At 38.5% G+C, this 27,053-nt stretch overlaps 1 protein-coding gene across 2 annotated transcripts in view; it reads left to right on the forward strand.

The window, feature by feature from the left end:
• Positions 1-26,590, forward strand: part of FMN1 (formin 1) — a 391,310-nt gene extending 364,720 nt beyond the window's left edge. Inside the window, exons 19-21 of one of the 2 annotated variants that reach the window (XM_074955742.1) lie at positions 3,885-3,923; positions 12,964-13,048; positions 24,417-26,590. In XM_074955742.1, coding sequence (XP_074811843.1) covers positions 3,885-3,923; positions 12,964-13,048; positions 24,417-24,452 — 160 coding nt within the window. In that variant the 3' untranslated portion in view covers positions 24,453-26,590. Of the gene's footprint in view, positions 1-3,884; positions 3,924-12,963; positions 13,049-15,460; positions 17,598-24,416 lie in introns of those variants that run through there. The other variant, XM_074955743.1, reaches the window with a different exon arrangement.
• The last annotated feature ends 463 nt before the right edge of the window (positions 26,591-27,053 follow it).

The raw sequence follows: 27,053 nt of genomic DNA on the forward strand, positions 1-27,053 counted from the left end.
ATTTTTGGATTATTAAAAGGGCAGCTAAAGATTTCTAAAAGTACAGAAAAAGAGGTTAATAGTACCCTTAACTCAGTGATAGACTCAGCTGCAAGATCTTGTTTTGTCTAAAAACTACTTGACCTCTAAATGTAACAAAACTGTAGAAATCTAATTAGATTTCTATCCAACGTTTTTTAGTAGCAGAAACACTTTAACCATGCTGCCCTACACTTAACTGACCATGAAAATAAGTTAGCTGCTTGCAAAATATAGTTGAATTATTGTCTCTTTCCTGGACAAAATCTGCACATCATTTAGGAATCCGAAACAGAGTTATAGATGTCGATATTAAAACTACATGTGTATAATAAATAAATGACTGTAAAGATATATGTAGAATTTTTTCAAAATAAATTCCCTGTATAGGGATACTTTCTCTTTCAGACATACCATTTCCTCCAGTGTTAGTATGTAACTATAATACCATAAAATCTCCTTTGAAGATCACCTATTTGTAAAGAGAATCTGTCTAGAATGGCCACTTCCCCTTCATCTGCTACATGTATTTTCATGCACCATAATGCCAACCACATGTTGGGGACATTGAAGACTGTATTTTCCACAAGTCCAGTTATTTTATTGGCAGCTTTTTAATATGTACATCTGAATGTCCAAACTACGAAGTTTCTTCATACAGATCTTTTTCTTCTTTTTTCAAAAATTTCTCATGCTCGTTAAATTGAAGAATACATTTTGAGTTACAAAGCAAACAATATTTTGTGATAACAAGCTAGTATCTCTCCAGATTTATTTTATATTTAATTCTATTAAGAAACCCTTTGCACTGTCTTTTCTTGGATTGTTTGTGAGACTGCGACCATGCCCTGGACTGGGAAAATAAGTGGTAGGATGTGGCCCCAGGAGGCAAACTTATCAAGCACCCCAGTGTGCTCCGTTGCTGCCACTTGTAGGACCCCTGGGCCGAAGCCTGGGAGACAGGGAGAGTCCAGGCTTCCCCTATAAGCCAGCCACAAGGGTGGCATAACCCCTGACCTTGAGTTAAGAAGAGTGAAGACATTGTAAGCCCTAAAGTAAGGGGGCTTTGTGGGTCCGGAGTTGGGCTGGACACTCCTTTTTTGCAGGACGTTGGACTTCTATATTTTCTTGAACTCTGTTACGCAGAAAAAGGGTGGACTTCAACAATGACCTGGACAGAGGGCCAAGTTACCAGCTACCAAAAGAGGGTGACCCCTGGTAGGGGATGCTAGAGACAGGGGAGAGTTGTAATCCGGAGACCTAACCACTAAGTGGTACCACCAGTCAGCCCAATCCTATCACAAGCTCAGCCTAGCAAAAAGAAGGCTGTGAGGTGGTATGATTGCTCTCAATAAATACATCATGGGTAAACACCAAGAAAGGTAAAGAGTTATTCAAACTAAAGAACAATGTTGGCATGCACAAGAACAAATGGGTATACTCAGGCTGAAAATTAGAAGGTTTCTAACGATCAGAAGAGTGAGGTTCTGGAACAGCCTCCCAATAGTTCTGGGGGAAAAAACACTTAATTCATTTCAAGAGAGCAGGAAAAGTATATGTGTGGGATTGTATGTCAGGGTTGTTTACGATGGTGTGGGGCAGGGTTGTGGGGCAGCCCTGGTTGTTCTTTCTGGTTTATGTCTTGCATTCTTAAAGCTCATGCGTCAGGGCTTCAGCCAGTCACCTGTAACAGTCAGAAAGGCATTTCCTCCCCCTTTACCCCCTGCCCCCCCCCCAAAAAAATCTGATTTCCTTTTTTGTCTCCTTCCTCTGAAGCATCAGAGATGGTCACAGCTGGAGATGGGACATTGGACAGGGTGGGCCAGTGCTCTGAGGTGGCAGCGAGCACTCTCTCTCCCATGTTTGGCTGGCTGGTTCTTGCTCACATGCTCAGGTCTAACTGAGTGCCATATGTGGGATTAGGAAGGAATTATCAGGGTTTTTTGCCACCTTTTGCACCATGAAAGTCCAGGGCACTTGCTGGGATTATCTCGGTATAGCTCATTTAATTGTTGCCCCACCATTGCAGGAGGCCTTGATCCCTGGTGCACCTCAGTCCCTTTTATTCTCTACCTGTGGCATATAATAATTTAGTCTTCTGTGGGCTGTAATACTAATTTTGGTTGTTGAGTTAGTGTGGGGGATGTTGGCCACTTGAGATACACAGGATGTCAGATTGGATGATTTGGGGGTCCCTTCTGGCCTTAAACTGTCCAATTCTATGACCAGTTTTGGTTTTCAGTTTCACTCAAAACACTAGTCCTTGTCCTAGCTAAGCATTAGCAAGTTATCTTCTTGGAGTTTCACCCATGAAAGCAAGCACAATGGTAGTGTACATATTTTATTTTTAAAAATATTATCTTAACTACAAAAAGATTGCAATTAAAATCCTTTACATGTTTCTCAAAAGTCATTTTTCAAAAAAAAAAAAACCAATGAAATTTAATATGATGGTGATCTTACTTCTATATAGAGCCAAAAGCATTTAACATTTTAACTGACTGTACAAACTATTTCTCCTGGACATCCTATCTAATCTGTCATAATTATCATGACACCCACACAGCACCAGTGGAATGGCCTGGGGAAGTTGCTAATTAGCACTGAGCTGTGCTACATATTCATTTAGAACAAGAGCCAGATGAAACTTCAGTGAGAATTTAAGTAGGCTGAAGTTAATTATTCATGTTGTAATTTGCCCGGGAAGCATACCAAGTGTAACACCAGACAAAAAAAGCACTAGGATTCTTGTGTTCAGGGCCAAGTGATCAGGACTTCAGGTTTACATCTCATCCAAAGAATCACAAAGCGAGACTCTGCTTAGTTTGTGAGAACTATTCGAATCACAGTGGAAGGTGATATGGCTTTAAACTGTATGGTATTAATAGTTATTACAGGTTTGTAAAAAATTAATTCTATCTTATGATACTTTTATACTATCATGGTGCTCACAGTAAACTATGGATATCTTATTTATCAGCTTCTGATGGGGAAAACAGTTAAAATTATTATTTTCAATATTATGTGCAGTTTGTAGGCAAGTCATTTCAATGTCACTCACCATGTGTTCATCCCACCGATAGTGCAATCAGGTTTTGATCCTGATTAGAGCGGCTGAACGTTACTGAAATACTGCTGTTGTTAATAATCTGGTTGGCATTTTATTAGACCTTCCACGTTGTCAGTGTGTTAATGACAGCATAACACATTGTCTCATGAATGCCACATATAGTTTCACAATATTACTGGAATCTGGCCTCCTTACAGTTTTTAGAAGATTGTACATTGCAAATCACATTTAAACTAAATATTACTATTTCCTCATGAGTTCTTAGGGTTTGAACAGTACGAATACCAGTGTCACTGCCATCTGTTCTACTGTAAAAAAGGGAAAGTGTTAGTGACCCTCTTCTCATTACTGGGGTAACCTTCTCCCTTCCCAGCTTTTCTTCACCTTCCTCCCCCCACCCCATATAAGCTTCAGAGATACCGCTTTTTACTTCTGATCTCTTCCATGTTGTTCATACATTATCCAAAACAATGGATGGCAATCAGTGTGAGGTTCTACTTGTTGCTGTCTTTGTGACTGTGGTGACTGTTTTTTGTATTATGGTAGAACCCATTATGCTAGGCACAATACTGACACACACATGATGGTCTCTGCCCCAAATATCTTATCTAAATATATGATGGGAGGCAACAGGTGGAGACAAAAAATGGGATTATGCTTAGTGTAATGAGCGGCAGCTGAGGTACACCAGTAGTTTAACCATTGTCAAGTGTTTTATAGGCATCACAACCTAAGTGAGTTTTAAGGAGAGATTTGAAAGATGATAATTAGATTGCTTTGCCGATTTTTTTTTCAGGGCATTCCTCCCAGACATAAGGAACAGCCTAGAAAACAGGTGAAGATGCTTGTGGGAAAATTTGACCAAAGGACATTAAAGGCTGGCATCATTCGCAGAGTGAAGTCAGAGTCTGACTGCTCTACATACTTCCCTTCACTCTCAAAGCTCTATCTGGTACTTTGTGCATGAGTGAAGGGGAAAAAGGGAGCCAAATGGAGGGATGCAAAGAATGTTGTGATGTGGTCAAAGTGTTGAGTTTTGCATTTTTGCAGCAACATTTTGAATGGATTTAAGGGTGTCAAGATGGCATTTGTGTAGACCAGAAAGGAGGCGATTGCCATAGTCAAGATACAAGGTAATGAGGGCTTGTACCAGAATTTTAGCAGGATGAACAGAGGATGGATCTTAGAGATGTTTTGCAGGAAGAGCTGTCAGGGTGGATATGGTTTAGAGTGAGGGACAAGAGAAAGAGGATGCACAGATTACAAGCCTGAGTGGCAGGGAGGATAGTGTTGGTGTCCACAGAATATGAGAAAATGGTGTGTGCCTTCCTTGCAAGGTCCTCTGTCAGAATTCCTGTTCCTGAAAGAAAAAACATGTATTCTCTGTTGCTCTTCTGCACCTGCTGTTTCCCGGTACATAAAATTATATTTTCTCCTCTCGGCTACAGTGTGAAGTCTGTGGTGTTGTCATATTTAACCCATATTCAGATGAACCAGCAACAGAGGATGTGGAAGTAACAGCATGCCTTCCAGCAGTAGATCCTTAAAGAAATTAAAAATAGGCTATCTGCATCAGCAATTTTAGGACTGGAGACAAACTTCATCGGCCTAGACAGACAAATACTTTTTGACTATATTCTTTTATTGGTTTCATAAAATATAGTATGGACATATTTAAAATTCAGCTTACAGTATATAAAATCTAGATAAATGTTGCAAATATGTCAATTTTCATTACATAAAAACCCATGATATACTGTGAAATGGTCGGTTTTGTAAAATTTAACCAGGTGTAATATACTGTCTAACCCAGTGGTTCTTAACCTGGGGTGCACACATCCCCTGTGGGTGCGAGATGCCCTTTATGGGGGTGTGAGACATGCCAGATTTTTTTAGAAGGTAAATCATTGAAAACACAAATTAAGCACAGGCACGTAAGTACAACTACTTTGTTTCATCAAACCTATGTATTTATTAACATTATACATTTTTAACGATTACTGTAATATACAAACAAAAAAATATATCTAGGTTTAAAGAACTGACCTACTTCAATGATTTTTGATAAGGGGTGCAAGAACATATTTTGAGAACCAAAGGCGTGCAGGCTGCAGTAAAAGTTAAGAATTCTAACCTGTACATTACTTTAAATGTGTGCACTAAATTTTATGAACTTTTGAACAGGAATAGTGTCATCTACTGACTAGTAGCAGCGGTGGAAAGAAGGGAATGCACAGTCCTGTTAATTCACAGTAAGAGTTGTGGAGGGGGAGCAGTGGATTCTGCTCAGAAATTCATGAAGTCCTGAAAGACTGTGGCTATGCCCTGCTCCCCACCCCACCCCCACTCCGCCCGCTCAACCCTTGAATGCCAGCAGAGCCCTGACAACATGGAGCAGGTGTAGAGAGAATTGCATGGGCTCAAGAAAGAGGAAAACATGCTGTGTTTGCTTCTATCGTATCTTTGGGTTTTAGAGTCACAGAGTGGAGCATAGGGGTGAGTGGTGATAATATCAACCTTTATCCTCCCAGCCCTTGTTTGCTCCTGTGGAGATGGAAGTTGTTTTTGTGAGCTTATGGAGAAAACATTTTAAATATGTAAAATACTATGTTTAGTTTTATGTTTCTATTCCCTACAATTACTGAATAACAAATTATGTTTTTAATGAAAAATAATGGCCAAATTTTACAGCAGTGGCCTCTGATTTTGGTGCCTCAATTATTTGGGCACCTTGGTCTGATTTTCAGAGACACTGAACACCCAGAACTCCCAACTAGGAGCGCAGATGTGACTTTATTTCACATTACTTGGGGTAACTCAAAAGAGTTTCAGGTAAAATAATGGAATCATGATTTATCGGTTTAAAAATATGTAGCTCCATTTTTGTCACTTTCATCAGTTTTGTTTTTCAAAGTAATGTGCCAGAGTTTAAAGGATCGTTTAATATTAGTTTTATATGTATATTATATTTATGTATGTTATTAAATATAATATACATTTATAAGTATATTATTCCTCCTGTATTCATTAGGATAATTTGATTTCTCTTGCTCAGAGATGACTGATGATAGTTCTTCCTTCGAACAGATTCACATTACAGCTGGTCAGATTTTGTGATTTTTACCAACTGCATTCCTTAAAGTTTCCTCTTTTCTTAAAACACACAGAACTATGTTTAATGTCTAGACATGAGCTGTGTCATTCATTGATTAATTCTGCCCAAACATATAATATGTAAGAAAAGATATTAAACCTTTCATCATGAAATGTGGTTTTCACAATTCAGTGTTCCAATGTGAAGCCCCAACAAAAACAAATCTTTTGCTGTGGTTTCCACATAGTACTGATTTTTGACTTGCAGATATATGCTTGTGATTGGGTGAATAATAGACTATATGGGCTTCCTGTTAGAATGGCAAAAATAGGACAGGATAAAAAATAAACAGCCGGTTAGTGGAAGAAGCACATTAAAATTAGTTTCACCATGGTTGCTGATCTAAACAGACAGATCTGCTTGGCCTGATGGTGTGTTCTTAAATTACAGGTGCAATTGTCGTAGAATGGTCTGGTATGCTGTAGAAGGGGGGGCAGTTCTACTTCCTGTGAAAGTACTGAAAGGACTGCTATGGACTGCAGTGGGAGCTGGAGAGGAAGGGAAAATACTGAAAGAGAAAAACAGTGAAAAACTCTCAAAACTCAGTCCTCTGTGAAGAAGCTCAACTTTCAGACTATTTTACAATTATTAATGCTTAGTCTTCTGTCCCCCTTGGGTATGTCCACACCGCAATGTAAGACCAGGGGTAGTAGAACTCAAGTTAACAGCGTCTGAGATGGTTAATGTGGGGCTTGAGCATCTATACTCATTTATAACCCCAGGTTAGGAATTACTGAATCTTGGGTTCCAAACTGGGGCTTAACTGTCTGCACTGCATCATATAGGCCCAAGTCCAACCACCCATGTCCCAAACTGCTAGTGCCTTCCCAAAACATGGGCCGGTCTAGTCCTCTGTTCATGGTGCAGTATGGGAAAACTTGACTGCCCACCAAACTTGACTGTCCAGAGGACAACAAAGGTAGGCCCATGTCATTGTGGGATTCTGTTGGTGGATTCACAGAGCACAAGTCCAGTAGGACTGTGTCTACACTGCAAATCAACAGGGCTTGAACTCTGGGTCCAGTTTGACTCAGGGTCAGACCTTCCACCTCTGTGCGTCCTGGGACCTTGTGGCCGAGCCCTGGGTTAGCACAATTTGTAGATGAAGGAGGGGGAGGTTAGGCTTGAGCCTGTGTTCAAACCTCTGGCTTGCATTGCAGTGTAGACATATCCCTTGAGACACACAGTCCCCAGACTGTTTATGAAAGGTAAATTATCACTTTTATTGACATGTCATAACAGCAAGAACCCACCCGCAAATCAGAAATACTAAACAAGAAATGCCGCATCCAATTTAACAAAAATGTACAGTGCTGCCCTTGCAAGGTAGCCAAACCTCTCTCTCTTTTTTTGTTGGGGACTTCCTGCTTGGGATGGATTGGCAGATCAATACCCCCACATCGCCTCACACGGTGTTAACAGAGAGGTGCCGCTGTGTCCATCAGCAGGGCACCTCTTATGGTGTCTCACTCTCCGTCACGGCTTCTCCACCATCTCTGCTGTCTGTGGGCACCCGCGTCGCTCCTGGACCACGGCATCCTCTTCAGGGCACGGCCCTCTGGCTGTGCCCCAACTCCATTGTCTCCTGCCTTCTGCGGGGAACCAGCAGTCATTCGCCTGGCCTCTCGCCACAGTGGCAAATTGCAGCCCCTAGTGCCCCTCGCTCAGGGGAAAACAGCAGTCCTTTGCCTGCCCACTTCCTTCGGCAGCCAGTGGAGCAAAGGTGGGGGCCTAGGCCTGCCTCTTGGCCCCAACCCAGGGACCCTATAGCTGGCAGCTGCTCACTGCCTCTCCTTCTCCTCTGCCACTACCTGCTGTTCTTGGGTCACTTCCCCATAGCCCCAGCACCTACTCGGCCCCTGTATCAAGGCCACAGTCTGGGAGCCAGCCAGACTGGAGCTCCACTTGCTCCCCTGACCCGACCCAGCACTGCTCTGTCCCAGGTACATCTCTCTACAGGCAGCCAGTCCTTCCCCCTCAAGCTGCAGGGAGAGATGCAGCTCATCTCTGCCCTGCAGCCTTTCTTATACAGCCCAGCCTGGCCCTGATTGGCTGCTTCTAAGCCTTCCTCTGATTGGCTGGGTTCTGCGCCGCCACTCTAAGTGCTGCTATTAACCCTTTGGCAGCCAGTGAGGGGCAGTTGCCCCATCACACCCCATTATCACATCTACCTGGTTATTTTAGTTCATTCATGATTTTCCTACTGCTTAGGGAGTTCTTTGGCTGTCAGATCCTGCCCCGCCCCCATCTCCAGGTTGATGACTCATTTAACACGACGAACAAGTGAGCTCAAATAACAAGACAAAGTGGGCACCTATTCATTTTATTTATTTATTTGGTAAGCCGCACAACCTGTTCATTCTCCAGTGACTCTCAAGCAGGCTGAGACCCTTATATTATTAGTCTTGTCAAACCACATTAGTAATGTTTTCTAGAAGTCCTCTTCAGCTGTTTTTCTGGCCATCCTATTGAACAAAAGGGTTATAGACTGCTCCCCTACTCTCAGGAATACCTTTTCCTTTCACCTCATCTCTGTAAAGTGTACAATATTAAACTGACCATCTTCATTAGTACTTAATATCACTGCAGTTACTGTCCGACAAGTAAAAAGGGATATTTAGTGGGATTTATTTGTTTAACTTCCAGTTTGACGTTCTGTTGCCTGACTTTTGTTTTATTGTAAATTGAGAAGAAGTAATTGACAAACAGTTAAAATAAGCAAGGAAGTTTATACTTTTATAGCAAGGAGTACAGCAATTTAAGTCTATATAAATTCTCATAAACTGCATTTAACTTCTTAAAGGACTTGCTTTATGACACATTAAATAGTTTATTTTAAGGTGATTAAAATAATAGTATGTGGTATGATATCCCTGCAAATCGGTTATTTACATAGTATCTCCACTTAAGACAATGACAGACAATAATTAAGAGTTTATTCCTGTCTATGCAAATGAACTTTATCTCTAGTTTTACTTTTTGTGTATCATACTAATCTCTGAGCCAAATCACACAAGCCATGTACTTCACTTACTACTTATTTGTAGCATTTTAGCTGGAAAGAATTTCAGATACTATTTCATGATCATTACATTCATTATACAAGTGGCAACAACATTTCTGTTTACACCAAGTGAAGAGGGCAGAAAATGGACACAATAAGCCGAGAAAGGGTAGTGCTGCATATTTTATTTATAACATCCATGCAGCTGTAAGCATAACTGGCTAATTAAGCTTGCCTAGTAATCAGTCTGACTTGTGCTTATAGCCATGTATTATGTGTGTGTTTATTTGGGTATTCTATTAAAAAAAAAAAAAAAAAAGGGTGGTTCCCGTGGTACACACATGCTACTTTAGAGGTTCATACAGCTCCAAAGTGTATTGTAAATATTGGTAATTTTTTCTGGAAAGCTACCAGAACTTTAAATAGGCAAAGGTGTTTTCCCATTTTCAGATTTATTTTATTTTTTAAAAAGTGGAATATACAAGTGGGACGAGGGATTAGACAATAGCTGCCTTCAGCTAACTCTCTTTTGCATTGTTAATTTTCACTTCATTTTATTTTAGCCAATTCTAGGCTAGTATTTCAACACACTAGTAGCAGTATCATTTCCAAGAGTAGGTGGGGGCTGCTATTATTTATAAAGCCTCTTCACAGTGTGGTTATTTTACTGACCTAATTACTGAACTAACCACTTTCTTATAACTAGGGCAACTCAATTTAAAAAATAATGAATAGTTAAGTCTGTCTTAAATTTTTTCTTGTGGTGCTGAGACTCCATGCTAATCCTTACCTGTCACACATTCACGAACCTATAGTGCACACCAGCAGGATCTACACAGACCAATGAATGCACAACACATTAGTGTGCTTTAGAAATCATGGCCCCATAGTGCATATTACAGCACCATGTGGACAAGCCCTTTGTTTCATAAAAGTGATATGGTAAGCAACATATTATTCTGTTTCAACTAGACAAGCTTTTCAGTTCTGCACTAATATCAGACAGGTAAGCATTAGCAGGTATAGTAGAACCTCCTTTACAAAAACCTGCGGGAATAGAGGCTGTTTGTAACTCTGAAATGTTCATAACTCAGAACAAAACCTTATAGTTGTTCTTTCAAAAGTTTTCAACTGAACGTGGACAGAATACAGCTTTGAAACTTTACTATGCAGAAGAAAAATGCTGCTTTTAACCACCTTAATTTAATTGAAACAAGCACAGAAACAGTTTCCTTCCATTGTCACGCCTTTTTTTTAATGTTCATTTTTTTAGTAGTTTACATTTAGCACAGTTCTGCACTGTATTTGCTTTGTGTGTGTGTGTGTCTCCTTGCTGCTGTCTGATTGTGTACTTTCTGTTCCAGATGAGGTGTGTGGTTGACCTGTCAGTTAGTAACCCTGGTGTTCATAACTCTGAGGTTCTACTGTAGTCTCAGCACCATAAATACATCATTTAAGATGACCTTACTTATTCATGATTTTTTATCTTGAGTTTATCATCTCCAAGATTCTCTGTGGTTAAGATGTTCGCTCAGTTTATTTTGTAGTTGTTTGGAAAAAGCCCATAGTGCCAGTACAACAACCATAAGTGCAGGGAGGGAGAGAAATTTAGGACTTACCTAAATAGGTGGTCCAAAATGAGGGCGTTCGTAGAATCCTGAACATCCCAGTTTGGTCCTACTGTATCTAAACATAGTAACTGCCTTTAAAAAATGAGGGGCACTTCTTTGCCATTATAACCTATGCAGTTATGAGGTGTGTACTCTCCAATGACTAGCAGTCATCTTGTCATTAAAAAGCAAACCTCATTTGCGATCTGAGAGTTGTGAAGAGGTGACCTAGGGAGCATGTTAAAAGTTCAATAACTTGTAGACATCCGGACACGCTAATAAAATAAGTATTATAGTTTATAAGAACAAAAGGTATCACTAAAACTGTAAACAAACTTGATATTGTGTAAACCAAACCTCATATCAGTCTAACTTAAGGTGTTTCTATAGCATCTATCAACATAGAATGTAAGTGGTGTTGGAAGTAAGGCTTCTTAAAAGTAACTTCACTGTTCCCTCATGCTCTTAGGCATTCGCAAGGAAAAAAAGAAGTTCCAAATGCTAACAATTGTCCAACAGAAGCTTCCAAAATACATAGTTCAAACAAGGAATGTTATGTTTTAAAAATGAATTAGACACTGATAAACACTGCAACATATTTATTAATATATTTTAATAAAAATGTTAGGAATCCCAACTGCTGCTGGAGGAATGCGCTACACAGTGGTACAAGAGGGAAGGAAGTCCATGTCAGTAATTGCAGAACTAATCCACATTACTTCTTGCTTTACATGGAAAATTCTTCCAAAATTTAGTGTGTCAAAGCCAGTTTGAACTGGTTTTGGTATTTTAAATACTTTATTGGCTGGGCATAGAAACAGGAAAAATTAAGTAAAAGGAGAAGGTAAAATTGGTCAGTATGACAGTGCCAAGAACTCTAAAGTTTATAAGAAAAAACTGTTTCGGTGTATGGTAGTAGAAATTGGGTTGTCTTTTTGTAATCAAAATGTACTTGCAATTTCCTTTCCTCTTGGACTTTCCGGACTAAAGTATAAACCAAGTGTCTACACCCTCCGAGCGTTAGTGATATGGAAAGTTGGAAGGGTACAATCTCTGGGATGGGGTGTAGGAGAGGTTAATAGAAAAAAGTGCAGTTTTGTGTAGAGAAAACTGTCTGATTTCACAGGATAACATTAAATTTCAGATTTCATAAGCACATGTTTTAATGGCCAGTATCAGACAAATCGTGCTTGAGGGGGAAAAAAATCCTTCGTGATCTCTTTCTCCTAAAGTCCCTGTGTGTTCTTTTCCCTTCTCCCTCTGCTGCTCTCAGCAGACTGGCTTGCAACCTTTGTCTGATATCAGACCAGCAGGCTCTAGCCAAGACCCTCTCCTCACTTGCCTTGTGCACTCCCTTCTCTACTTCAGTGAGATTGATCACTTGATAGCATTTAAGACTTTTCCCTGTGTATGTTCAGTAAGGAAAAACCTAGCAGGCCATTTTAATTTCAGTTTTTTCCTACAGAGGTTTCATGTTTATCACAGCAAAAAGTAAGTTTAATATTTTCTGTGACAGCTCTGAAAATAATAGTTATGAGAAGACAGATTAATTTAAAATCCACTTAAGAGGTACCAAAATGTACACAAATGATCAGCCAGCTAGTGTGTGTTTTGCTTTTAGAATAGGGGTATCCTCTTGCCTGTGTGCTATAATTGCTCTGTGGTGTGGGGAGGAGTTCTGTAAAACCTGGCTCCTTCTAAGAGAACCACATGGATGAATCCCCCCACCCACACAATGCGCCACTGATTTTGGTGGGGCTCCACGTGAGTGTGGGGGCTTGCCCGTGTGCATTGCATAGCAGGATCAGGGCCTAAGTCCTTCCATTTTTTATTTTCCTCTCTGGTTGAGAATTCATTTACATCTGCTGCTATAATATTTTAGTAGGTGCAACTGAACAAATTTTAGTTAATAACACTGGCTCATTATTTAGACTAGATGTTGCTGTTCGTCTTTGCCTTGTGTTCTTTTAGTCCCATCATTCACTGAGCAATGCTCTTAAAGAAACCAGAGATGGTGGTTGATGCATGTGTAAGTATACCAGTCAGATGTAAAACAGTTTTGTTTTCTTGTGTCTAATAGTATATTTTGTGGTGTATTTTGTTTCAGACTGAAAGAGGCTCAGCAATTCGTAAGCAAGTTAACTGAAGAGAAAAAGGTTGAAACAAAGAAAATCAATCCCATGGCTAGTCTGGTATGATATATTCTTCAGCCATAACCCACTGGGAAACTGCTTTGCATTTCTCGTCGATGTGTCGCTAGTAGCATGCATGTTTAATCAGTGGGAAAGCGGCAAACTGATAATTGGTCCAGGGGGAAAATCTTTAAGGTCTCGCCTACGGTGGTGTAACAACTGAGTTTAGAAATGGGGTTTAAACCTTATTTAAAGCCTCTTGTGGCCAACTCTGGCTGTAACATGGTTTGAACAGCAAAGTATGGAAGAAGCCACTATTCTTGTCTCTTTCTCACAAGTCTCTGTGCCTTTTTCCCTGCCACCCTTTAGAATGCTCTATCCAGACCTATTCAAAAAGCCCCCTTCTTGTCTTGATTCAGACCTCTCCTAAAGACTCTCTTCTGACATCTCCCCTTGTTAAGTGAGGGGGGAATTTTTTAAAAATTAACAGCCCAACATCATATCATTTACCCTTGTCCTTTCTGGCCACTTCTTTGTTTATGAGCCTTATTTTTTGTTGTACCTTGTCAAATTTACACTGTGTTGTCTTTGGGCAGGAACTGAGCGTTATCTGTTTTTTGTGAGGCACTTAGGCTTGAGCAAAATTATCTTAATATGCATAGGCCTAAAGCATACTGGCCAGCGAAACCACGGCTAAGAATCATGTTTGGCCACAATAACCATGCTTAAGAATAGTTTTTAAACTGTGTTGTTACATAGGTCTAAAACTGATCAAGAATATGGGATGTAGTAAATAGGATGAAATTCAATAAGGACAAATGCAAAGTACTCCACTTGGGAAGGAACAATCAGTTGCACACATACAAAATGGGAAATGACTGCCTAGGAAGGAGTACTGCGGAAAGGGATCTGGCGGTCATAGTGGATCGCAAGCTAAATATGAGTCAACAGTATAACACAGTTGCAAAAAAATCAAACATCATTCTGGAATGTATTAGCAGGAGTGTTATAAGCAAGACATGAGAAGGAATTCTTCCACTCTACTCCGTGCTGATTAGGCTTTAATTGTGTCCAGTTCTGGGCACCACACTTCATGAAGGATGTGGACAAATTGGAGAAAGTCCAGAGAAGAGCAACAAAAATGATTAAAGGTCTAGAAAACATAACCGATGAGGGAAGATTGAAAAATTTGGGTTTGTTTAGTCTGGTGAAGAGAAAACTGAGGGGGGACATGATAACAGTTTTCAAGTACATTAAAGGTTGTTATAAGGAGGAAGGAGAAAAATTATTCTCCTTAACCTTTGAGGATAAGACAATAAACAATGGCTTTAAATTGCAGCAAGGGCACTTTAAGTTGGACATTAGGAAAAACTTCCTAACTGTCAGGGTGATTAAGCACTGGAATAAATTGCCTAGGGAGGTTGGAGATTTTAAGAGCAGGTTAGACAAACAGCTGTCAGGGATGGTCTAGATCAGGGGTGGGCAAACTTTTTGGCCTAAGGACCACATCTGGATATAGAAATTGTATGGCGGGCCATGAACGCTCACAAAATTGGGGTTGGGGTTGAGGGCTCTGGCTAGGGTGGGGGCTCTGGGTGGGGCCAGAAATGAGGAGTTAAAGGTGTGGGAGGGGGCTTCGGGCTGGGGCATGGGGGGCATGGCAGGGGGCGGGCAATATATAATAATTCTCTTCTCCAAAATCTGATTAGCATTTTTGGTACGTTTCCACTCTAATAATTTTGGACACATGGAAGTAAGTGGAATATTGTCATAAACTGCACTGAGATTTTTGTTTTGTTTTTTTAAAGAGAGAACATTCAAACATTTTAGTTGACCTGTTAACTGTGTACTTCTACCTTTTCAAGATCAGAGCAACAGCAGCAACAATTGCTTTTAACTTGTTCTGCTTCAAGAAATTTCACTTCATTTCTCAGGAGATGCTTCCTTACTTCCAACTCTCAAAAAACCCTCCTGTCAATCAATGTAGCAATGCCCATACAGCTGAGCAAATTAAGCTTTTTTTTCCTACTGCCCACAATGGGCTTCTATGAGGGTCAGCTTTGAAAGCAGAATGGAAGAAGCTATTAAAATCATACATTTGGTATGCACTATTTTGAAATGTTTCCAACTTTCTGCAGCAGCACTGATCTTTGCAAAATGTCTTGTTTGTATTTAAAGTGACTGACTCCTTAAAGACATATAGAACTAGTTAAATTCATAGACAAGCAAGTATGGGGTCTGATAGTTGAGCATCGTGTGTTGAAAGAAATGACAAACTACAGCATAGTTTAGAGATTTATGGTACGGCACTCCAGGAGTTAATTTTCTGGAGGAAAAAAAGGCTCCAGTCTACTATGACTGGTTTGCTACTCCTCAGTTCAGTGTTCTAGACCACATGCTTGTTGCAATTTGAGAACAGATGGAAAATTAAAGACAAGAATGATAATAAAGCTCTTTTTTCCTGAACAACAGAAAGAAAAACTACGTCAGAAGGAAGCCAGTGTGACCACTAACTGAAAGAAGATCCATGAAAATAATGACAGTGTGACTTAATACCTTGCATGATGCTTTACTATGCCCGTTCCCCAGGGAGCACCTTATGTTAATGTTACGGAGTTCTGCTTTTCTCATCTCTTTCTGAGACAATCCACTAAAGACTTTCCAATCCCTTATAAAGAGTTTGCTCATTCAGTAGAGGAAGCACTAAGAAGCTGTTTACAGGGGAATTTATGAAGGGTTTTATATAACTCTTCCTTACCTGGCTTAAAATGCAATTCTTTTCTAAATGGTTATTTGAAGTACTCTATGCATAGTGCACTAATGCGGAAAAGATAAAATCAGGATTTTGGATGTTGAATTAAGTAATAGTTAACAACCTCTATATTGCTTACTTTAGCTTCATGTAGATTACCACAGAGGTACTGTTCAACTCATGAGAAGCTATTCTATCATAAGAGTTTAGACCTCACTATTAACTGAGGGCAACATTGATTCTAAATCATGTTTGATAGTCTAAATAAGTATTAAATTCATTTTGTTAAAACTAATGCAAGTTTATTATAATTAATGTATTCTGTATTTTATTACAATTATTTTTATAGAAAACTCAGTCTATGCCATATGCATTGAAATAGGAATAATATTTTGCACATGTGGAGAGAGAAATAGCTTCAGATTCTGTTGTCTTATAATATGTAGATGATATAACTGGCAAATTATTTTTATGGTTTTGACTTGATGTTTCTTACATGTTCTTCATGTTGCCTGATTCAAAAAGACAAAGGACAGAAGCATTTTTATTTCAAATTATCAATGCCATAAGATAATTATTTGTCATCATTCATCTAACTGTAGTGCATAACACATCTCCATAAAGTCATATATTTACTGCTAAATTTCTGGCTTTAAATTCTATTGAAGCTCATATTCTTTAAAAATAAGCACCTCACTATAAAACATATTACACAGCCTTCTCTTGTCTCCCCATATATTTATATCTGTATGTATAAGACAAATATGTACTCTACTACGTTAGCATTTGAGGAGGAAGTAAGAGAATCTTGCTATCATCTTGTCATAATATAACCACTCTTTGTGAAGTATCGTTTAGGGCCTGAACCCATGAACTGCTGAGTGCCCTGAGCTCCACTGGTATTTTCAGGCACTCATTACATCACAGGATCAGGTTCTTAGAAAGAGAGATCCTTGCAGCAGACAAAGTTTCAAGGTAGAATAAAAATAGTGAATATTAGAAATAAATAGAACTTTTGTTTTAGACCAGCAATAGACTGCAACTAAACACGCAGCTGGGTAGGGATCTTATAAAGAAAACTTTCCACAATTACTAAATCATAAAAACCTTCTGACTGCTAGGGTCATTACAATATATGACCAATACAAATGAAAAAATGATAAAGCAAAAAGTATAGGACATACAGTAAGGAAAATATTAATCCCTTGGCATGGTAGTTGAAAAGAATATACATGAAAGAAATATATTGGGTTATCTACATAGCAAATGAGATGCAATAAGAATAGGTATGAAGCAAGATTGATAAGGTGGTTGTATATTTATTAAAGAAAACAATAGTTGTATCACCCCTATTTATGTTTCTCATTTGGAGAGTTCTGAACAAATAGAGTTAAGGGAGGTAAGATAGCCTTATATATTTTGGAATTTGTAGCTGCTGTTGATAGACTTAATATGTGTAAATATGCTACCAATGAAAACAAATTGAATATGGATGAATGGAGGTAAATAGATTCATGGGGAGGAGGTGTTCCCCCAGTTAGCATGGAAATTTGCAAGAACATTCGAGCGCTAGCAATATGGTGGTACTGTTTTTCCAATGGAAGGAAAGCAAATTCCAAAGATCAAAATTTTCTGTCTTCCATCAAACCAAGCACAAACATAAGTGAAATGCATCTACTTTGGCAATCAGCATTAATGATATACAATATAAGCGATATACAACATAAGCAATAGTGCTCATACAAGCCAAAGATTAGAGAACAGCAGTAGGCAAGACGATTTTGATGAGTCTCTAAGCAAACTACTGTACTGAATATTGTTCTGTGCCTGTCAAAAAATTCTGGAATATTGTAATTAGAGCTAGATGGGAATTTTCTGACAAAACATTTTTCATCAAAAAATACAAATTAATCAAAACAGAAAATCTTCTTGGGAAAAGATTGCTTTCGACATATCTCCTGGTGTGAAAAAAAAGTTTTGTAATTGTCAAAATTTCCCATTTCAACATTTTTTAAATGAAATGTTTAAATTTGGGGTTCAAAATGACTTTTTGTTTAGAAATAGTGGTTAATTTATACTTTAAAAACATTAAGTCAAAATTGAAACTAAATGTTTTAAACTTATATAAATGAAACCTTTCAATTGGTGCCATCTGAATTTTTTTCTAATTCTTGGTTCATGAAATTTTTTGAGATTTTTGACATTTTGTCCCAATTTGGGGAGATTTTTTTTTTTTCAAAATCTCAGAATTTCTCACAATGGGAAAACCAGTTCAGTTTTCCACCCAGTTCTAATTGTAATTATTTTTTTTCCCCTGAAGAGGGCGATTATGTTTCAAACTTCCACCCTTTTATTACTAGCGGGATTACTACTAGATTAAATGGAAAAGAACATCTAGTTCATTTGATCCATTCCCCTGCTCAGGATTTAATGACTTTTGTAAGCCTTAGTCTAAGTGAATGGACATGACCAGCTAAACTGCATGCTGGTAGACCGCTGGCCAATATCCACAAGTGGCCAGAGACCTTTAATACTGGTGCCAGTATTATGAAGTTATTCTAGCAGAAAAGTGGCATTGGTGATTAATAGATATTATATTGAGGCTTGGCAGAATTCAGTTTTTATTATTTTGAAGAATAATATTGCTGTTAATTTTAAGTATTATTTAAATTTTTATCATTGCAGGAAATTGGGGGGGGGGTGCAGAGGAATCAGACAATTATTTAAATGAGAGTAAACGTATTTCAAACAGTTAAAGCTTTATAACCATTAAAACACAAATTGTCAACATCAGATGTTGAAGTATACGAAGTAAATATCCTTAAACTCTTTAATAAGTTCTCAAGCAGCATTTTTTCCTACTTTGCCTGTCTGTAAATTTCTATTATTATTGATGAAAATATTTTTGAGGGTTGATGTGTGTACGGTGAAATCAACAGTTACTCACATTTACTGATTAAAAATTGAATCCTTTCAAGCCCTCTTACATGTATATGTAAATTATATAATTATGCACTATTTAGGTACTCTAGATTTAACAGAGATCAGCCTGAATCAAAATCTGGGATGTGAATACCCCTGAAGTTTCTGTCTAATAACACAATGACACAGCATAAAGTGCTATGTCAGGGAAGTTGAAGGCACTTCAGATGTATTTTGAGGACAGATTTTTAACCTGAGCTTTCTGATCTGGGGAGGAATAGAAAAGATAGAAAGGAGGAGGAAAGGAAGACGTAGAAAGGAAAGAAAGTCAACAGTTTCTTTTCACCCCCTTGCTATTGCCTGGCCCTTGGAGGTTTGTAAAGAAGACCAGTCTAAAAGGGCCCTATTTTTCAACATTACCAAGGATAAACATATGAGACCTACTGCACATTAGCTTGCTAGGTAAGGTTCTGAATAAATTATAATGCCACTGTAACTGTGAAACACTGTTTCATCCATTAGATTTTGAGAGTGAGGGGAATACCTATATTGCTGTTACCTCTTATTGCTTTCAAAATGAAACAGGCTATTTTGCATATTAGAAATATTTTAACAATATACATTATATAGTATTTATGACTTTTCTTATTGATCTGTCCATGAGTGACCTATGGAAGTCTGTCTTTTATATTGTGTGCCTTATTGTGAAAATCCACATTTATAAGTTTAATGATCTAAGAATATATTTAGTGTGAAATTGGAAGAGGTTTGTGTGGAGAAAAATACTAATAGAATGAGCCTGTGATCCAGTGAATATGGAAATTTAAACAAACTGGAATCAGTGAAATACTCAGATAGCAGAAGGAGAGATAACTAACCACTGTACACTTGAGTCATCTACCAGGTGATGAGTAAAAACGTGTAAAATAAAGAAGTGCAGTTGTTTACACATCATATTTGAAATGGACACCTTGTCAAGCATGGAGTGTTCATAGAATGTTATTTCAGGAAAATTCCCCTTGGGAATTTTATAAAACACAGGCTTGTTTTCTTTCTGGTTTGTACCACAGAGAACCCCAAGTGTAAAGATTGTACTGTAAATCAGACATTTGGAGTCTATTCTTTCATCCAAGTGCATGGGATTTACACATGCAACCATTGTTATAAATGGAAATTTCCCTTTCACTTTATTATTGTTCCGCATGATTTTAAACAACATGAAACACTGAAAGCTAAATATTCCCCAACCCAAACTTAATAAAGACAAGTGCTGAAATATATAAGCATTGTAACAGAAGGAAAAATACTTTGTATAGACAGGAAAAAACTTCAACATAACTTATGAACCAAAATATTAATAAACATTAAACCTATTTTGTAAGTCTTATCAGCAGTTACAGGGGCTTAGATCACCCTGGAGACATCCTCTTGGAATCTTCAGACACTCTGAGAATTTTTTTCAGTGCTCTCTCTTAAACCTTTCAAGTAGTCCTGGGAGAAACGAAGTTTAGCTTAGGAGTCTAATCTTTCTAAACTATTGAGGATGTCTCAGCCTTTTCAGTCCTACCACCCACTGGATGAGAGGACCAGGTAACCTCTTCAGCCTTATCTACACTAGCATTTTTTGGTGAATCCAGCTAACATTTCAGTAGCTTGGGCATTTTTTTATAACAATGTCATCTAGACCTTCTCTGAAGAGGGTTGGATGGCACGGTGGTGAAAATGCCTGAGCCTTCTCCACACAAATGCTCTGACCATTGCCACCTCTCTTGAAGCTGTACCTGATGCAGTGCAAGTGGGAGCTTTCCTCCAAAATACTAAAGATAGACATACCTTTAGCGTGGTTATCAACTCCCCCTCCACACCGCGTGTCACAGCAGCCAAAGAGTATCTCAGTACAATATCAGCTCCAAGCTGAATGTGAAGCCATTAGCCTCCAAATAAAAGATGCTTTTATAGAATGGACATCTATAGATTTCCCTGGAGCTGCTGTCATCCAAGAAGGATGTTGATAAATTGGAGAGGGTTCAGAGAAGAGCCATGAGAATGATTAAAGGATTGGATAATATACCTTATAGTGAGAGACTCAAAGAGCTCAGTCTGTTAGCTCAACAAAGAGAAGGTTAAGGGGTGCCTTGGTTACAGTCTAGAAGTATCTACTTAAGGAATTAATGTTTAATAATGGGCTTGGCAGTCCAGCAGAGAAAGCTTTAACATGATTCAATGGCTGTAAGTTGAAGCTAGACAAATTCAGACTTGGCAATAAGATGTAAATTTTTAACAGTGGGGGGTAATTATTGGAGCAATTTATCAAGGGTTGTGGTGGATTCTTCATCACTGACCATTTTTAAATCAATATCAGCTGTTTTTCTAAAAGATTTGCTGTAGTTATTATTCTGGGGACGTTCTATGACCTGTGTTATACAGGAGGTCAGACTGTGATCACAATGGTCTCTTCTGGCCTTGAAATCTATTAACCTAAATTCAGTAGTACCTCAGTGGAATTCCATCAAAACCAGTGCTTACTGTAGCAGCAGATTATCAATTCTGGAGCTCTCTTGTTTTCAAAAATCAGGAGATTTTCTTTATCTAATGTAATTTGTAGCTGTGCAGGCTAGGATAGTGGTACCAAAGTAATCAAATCTCATGATTTTTGGTGCTATCTGTAAAGTTTGAAAGAAATGGGTTTTTTTCCTTATGCCATAACATTTCAGCTAGCCAAGTCAATTGATTGGTTTGGGTATTTTTTTGTTTTTCTTCTATTAAAACATTAATATTGGCCACTGCTGGAGGAAGAATATGTGATTAGAGGGACAACTGCTTTTATCAAGAATGGTAACACTGACAGTTCGCTTATTTACTTCAATCTTTCTCCATAATTGATGTTTGTCTTCTCATAGTCAAGCATTTAAAAATTGCCTCTAAGCAGGTTGTGAATAGCTACTGTCCATCTAATTGGCCTGGTTGGTTTCCAATTGAAACATGAGGGGCACCGTTCTGTTGCCCATGTGATTCACATAGCACTTCTTGTCCTGGTTTTCCAATAAACTCATGGCAACTTCTTTTTCTGCTCTAAATGTTTTCCATATCTGATGAATGCCAAGCACAGTGGAAGATTGCAGTTGTCTGTTTGCTCAGTAAGTAATGCCATTCCATTTTGATTAGACCTGCATTTTGCTTCATCACTTAGGCCAATATTTTCAAAAATGGGTGCCTAAAGTTAGGGGATTTTCAACAGTGCCCAAAGTACGTCACTTAGGTGCTTTTGAAAATCCCATCTTTACATCTGTACTTAGGCACCCATCAAAGCTGAACATTGTAGAAAATCATGCCACTTAATTCGGAATCTAACAAAGAATATGTTTTTTAAATTCTTGGCTCTGGATGAGTATAGTCCAGTTTTGTTGTGGACCTCACTTTACTTTCTGAGGAATTTGTAAGTGCCTATTAATGGGCTTTGGGTTGGTAGTCTTCTGGCTTCTCTTAGTTATCTTTGTTTTGGAGAAAAGTCTGTTTGTTTGCCTATAATTAGAAAGCAAATGAAAAGAATGAGGTGACTTGATTACAGTGCATAAGTAGTTTTAGAAAGAGAAAAATACCAGAAATTCAAGGGCTCTTTAGCAAAGAAAGACAGAACAAGAACCAATGGCTGGAAGTTAAATTCAAATTAGAAACAAGCCTCAAGTTACTAACAATGAGAGTGGTTATTCACTGGAACAACCTACCAAGGGAAGTGATGATTTCTCCATCTCTTGATGACTTCAGATAAACACTGGATGCTTTTCTGGAAGATGTGCTTTAATCAAACACTAGTTTTTGGGCTCAATACAGGAGTAAATGGATGAAATTCTACGGCCTGTGTTATACAGGAGGTTAAACTAGATGATCTATTGGTCCCTTCTGACCCTAAAATCTTTGAAACCATTAATGATATTCTTAATCAGTAATTTTAGTCTCTTACATAAAACTCAGTAAATCAATTGTTTTTCCCTCTTCAGCACATCTATAGTGAAAGATTAGTGTTCAAACTAAATGAATATTTGTCCTGAACACTCTGTTTTTTAAGCTATTTCCACACTATGAGCTAGGATTGTGATTCCCCACTCGCATAGACATAATTTGTCATCCGAGGTAGTAGACTAAAAATAGTAGTGTAACTACGGTAGCATGGGCAGCGACAGCCACAGCCCAGGCTAGTTGCCTCAAATATGTACCCAAGGGGGTCTTGTACCCAAGACAGCTAGCCGGTGCCACTGCTGCCCGTGTTACTGTGGTCACACTACTATTTTCAGCCTGCTAGCTCAGATGAGAGCTAGCACGAGGATATCTGTGTGAGCTGCAAATCACACCCCATAGCTTGTAGTGTAGACATAACTTTAATTTTAAAAATCATTAATAATAGTGATAGTGTTTCATAGAACAACATAATGCAATAAATTAGTCCAAAACATTAACTATAATGGCATTTGTATATTTTAAATGTCTCAATAGATAGAAGATGCACTAGATTTTTATTTACCTACAATATAGATGCACAGTTTTAACTTCAGCTTTACAAATGCCTCCATCAAATTTTTTCATTGTATAATAAAACTTGAATTGTAAACTTATTTAATCCTTTAAAGGATCTAATTTGATAGCAGGTCAAAACAATAAGACAAAATTAATCGAGCTGGTCAAAAAATTAAACCCTATTTTTGCAATAAGAATTCAAAATTTCATGGCAATATAGGGCTGGAAGGGACCGCAAGAGGTCATCTAATGTCCATCCCACCATACAGAGGCAGGATTAAGTATACCTAGACCATCCCTGAGAGGTGTTTGTCTAACCTGTTCTTAAAAACCTCCAATAAAGTGGATTCTGAGATATTTCTGATTAGATTCTTTTTGTGCCTCTATCACCTCAAATGTATCATCAAAAATCTAATATATGGTAGAATGAAGCCATTTTAGAGGGCCTGATCCTGTAAGCACTTATGCATGTGAGTAGCTTTACTAGTGTAAGTAATCCTGTGGGCCCAGATCATTGCCTCCTTCAGGAAAATCCACGGGAAGGAGTTGTGGGGGAGGATATCTCGGTGCCAATCCACTCGTGGGAGTAGTATTTGAGGGTTCTGACTTACGTTTCATATATATTTTCCATATCTATCCAGGCTTCAGGTGGAGAGAGACTGTGGCATGCTTGAAAAACAAAAAGCTGGAATAATATCATTGCTGTCAAAACAATATAAAGCTCAGTGCTTTTCCTGTGCATCATCACTGCAGAAAGTCCAGAAGAGACTGTCTACTACAGTACTGCTAGTTTTGTTTTTTTTTTTAATTATGAGATTTTCTGGTTTTAAACAGATATGCAAACTATAGCTTGGTGGCTACCAGACTGTCCTCTAAAGAGACCTAATTATCAGACCCAAACATTTTGCTCATAAGCAGCAGATTGGGTACACACTTAAGGGGACACACAACCAGGGGCAGCCATTGCATTTCTGGTGCCCAAATCAGACAGTATCATCCCCAAACAGGGTGAGAAGTGGGGGAGGCTGGAGGCGGGGGATTTAAAAGGCTGTAGGATTGTAGGTTCAGAGAAGTGATGCCAAATGAAGTACATTCTTGCCTTAATGCACTGGTTTTCAATTACATTGATCTGTGAGTAAATGCAAAGGAAAGAGGAGACTCTGAGCTCATGCTCAGAGATGGCGTGAGTAGTGGATGTTTTACAGAGACATGCTAAATGATAAGTAATTTGTTTTTTTGTAGGTGACAGATGAGCCTCCAGGAAACTTGTATCTGTGACTATCCATCCACCCTGGTACCAGTGGGATGCCTCTTTCAAATGCAAATAGCAAACATGCCAGAAGAGTAAATTTAGCTTGATTGAAAGTGTTTGCCAAGTATTTGGGGGCTACCGTTTGTATATCTGTTTAACGCCAGGATACTTCATATCCCCTGAGTGCCATGGCTATGCTGACCTAACCCCTAGTGTAGATGCAGCTAGGTCAATGGAAGAGGGCTTCTGTCAACCTAGCTAATGTTGTTCGAAGAGATGGTGTTCCAACAAGAAATGGAGAAATCCCTTCTGTTGCTATAGATTGTGTCTACGCTACAGGATTATGCCTGCATAGCTACAGCACCATAGCTAGCAGTGTCCCCATAGTATAGAAATGACCTAAATCACTTAGGACACTTCTGAAATTTTTAAGGTGTGTTTTTGTTTGGGGGATGTGTTTGGTATAGAACTATTCTCAGATATTTCTTTCCAAACTATAAACCCTATAGCTAGCCATAGTCGTATGTTATAAGAAGCAAAAATAGAGAAGGATTAATTTTGGGAGACGTGGAGGTTGATAGATAGACATCAGGATTTAGCAGGCATATGGTGTGATTCTTAACATTTTATTTACTTCTTTTGAAAAGCAGCTTGCAAAAATCTTTCAAACCAGTACTAGTTCAAAGAGACTTCACTTAAAATTTGCACCTGCTGAGCATGATTGCTGTTGTTTCCCTTCCCATCTCCCGCTCCATATCCCCTGCTACATGCTCAAAAAAAATCTAAATACAGACCTCTTGGGCTGTTAGGAATTCACTGTTAGGAATTCACTCTTAGGCAGATATTTTGTGGTGCAGTTGTGTTGATTTTCCTTTTAGAATGTAGCAGAATGGCACATACTATAGCAGGTTTCAGAGGAGCAGCCGTGTTAGTCTGTATTCTCAAAAAGAACAGGAGGACTTGTGGCACCTTAGAGACTAACCAATTTATTAGACCATAAGCTTTCGTGAGCTACAGCTCACTTCATCGGATGCATACTGTGGAAAATACAGAAGATGTTTTTATACACACAGATCATGAAAAAATGGGTGTTTATCACTACAAAAGGTTTTCTCTCCCCCCACCCCACTCTCCTGCTGGTAATAGCTTATCTAAAGTGATCACTCTCCTTACAATGTGTATGCTAATCAAGGTGGGCCATTTCCAGCACAAATCCAGGTTTTCTCCCCACATACTATAGCAGTATCATTAGTATTAGGGGAGGTTTCAGAGTAGCAGCCGTGTTAGTCTGTATTCGCAAAAAGAAAAGGAGTACTTGTGGCACCTTAGAGACTAACCAATTTATTTGAGCATGAGCTTTCGTGAGCTACAGCTGAGTGCATCTAATAAGTTCCACAGACACAGCGGTTATTTTCTTTACCTATGTCAATATCAGATTTGTTTAATAAAACAACCGCTTTGCCTAGATGCTATCACATATGGCAGCATTAGATGTGTTTGCTGTTTCCATCCTTAGTCCCATAACATTTGCAGCAAAAATCCTGGAACATTCACATTGTGGAGTATTTTTTTCTTTTAAGACTCAAACGCTAAAATACATTATAAATATTCAAGAAAAATAAGCTAATGGGATCCAGGTACTCTTTTCCTTTACAATGTGACAATATGTATCTCTCTCGTATATCGGAACTTTTCATTTTGTCAAAATACCAAAATATACGCATGAGTTGAATTTGTAAAAAGGAAAAAAAAGAGGAAAAAAAAAGTTGCAACAAAATGAAGTATTTATTTTTTAAGGAAGTGTTAAACAACCATTGTTTGTAAATAATAAAAGACTATATTTTCCTCCTCACTATTACTCTTCACCATATCAAGTGTATTTTTGTATGTAAAATATATTGTTTAGATAGTATAGATTTCTCTATTCAAAGAATTCTGTTGAGATAGTATGTTTTACTAATCCTGATACAGTTAATAATCTAGCTCCCAGTGAATGTATTTAAAAAGATAGAATCTATTTTTTGAGTCCGCAAAGGACTAAAATGTGTGGCTTACAGATGTCTGTTTGCTGAAGGTATTTTAATAAACGTTGGTTTTATTTGTGTCTGGCACAGTTTGCAAGTAATTTTGTGGGTGTCAGTTTTCTTTACTGTTGATATTATTTCTGACAAGACGCCTTTCAAAGCATATAATACTTTGAGCTGTTAAATTAATTTAAATAAACCCACCCATGTTGTACATGAAATAAAAACAACTGAAATGATGTAAATCCGTATTTCTGGAAATGTCTCTCTGCTATCTTCAGACAACTAACCCTCAGGCTCCCCATTCTTTGTAAAAGATCCACACAGATTTGGCTTTGGACTATGACTGAGCTATCATAAGTAGTAGTGGTTAACTGTGCTGGGCCATGGAACAATGATGGAATTTGTACCCTCCATGCTCTTTTAGCAACAACATGATAAAAACGTGAATCCTTTGGCGATTTCAGAGATCTCAGACCTTCAATACTGTCAACCATTAAATCTGGTCTCCGGTCGCTCCTGCAGCATGTCCTTTGGAGGATCTTCCTCATCCCCTCCAGCATTCTGTGGGGGTTCCACAGGGCTCTGTCCTTGGTCCCCTTC

Source organism: Natator depressus, chromosome 6, assembly GCF_965152275.1.
Source record: "Natator depressus isolate rNatDep1 chromosome 6, rNatDep2.hap1, whole genome shotgun sequence".
Classification (NCBI taxonomy): Eukaryota; Metazoa; Chordata; order Testudines; family Cheloniidae; genus Natator; species Natator depressus.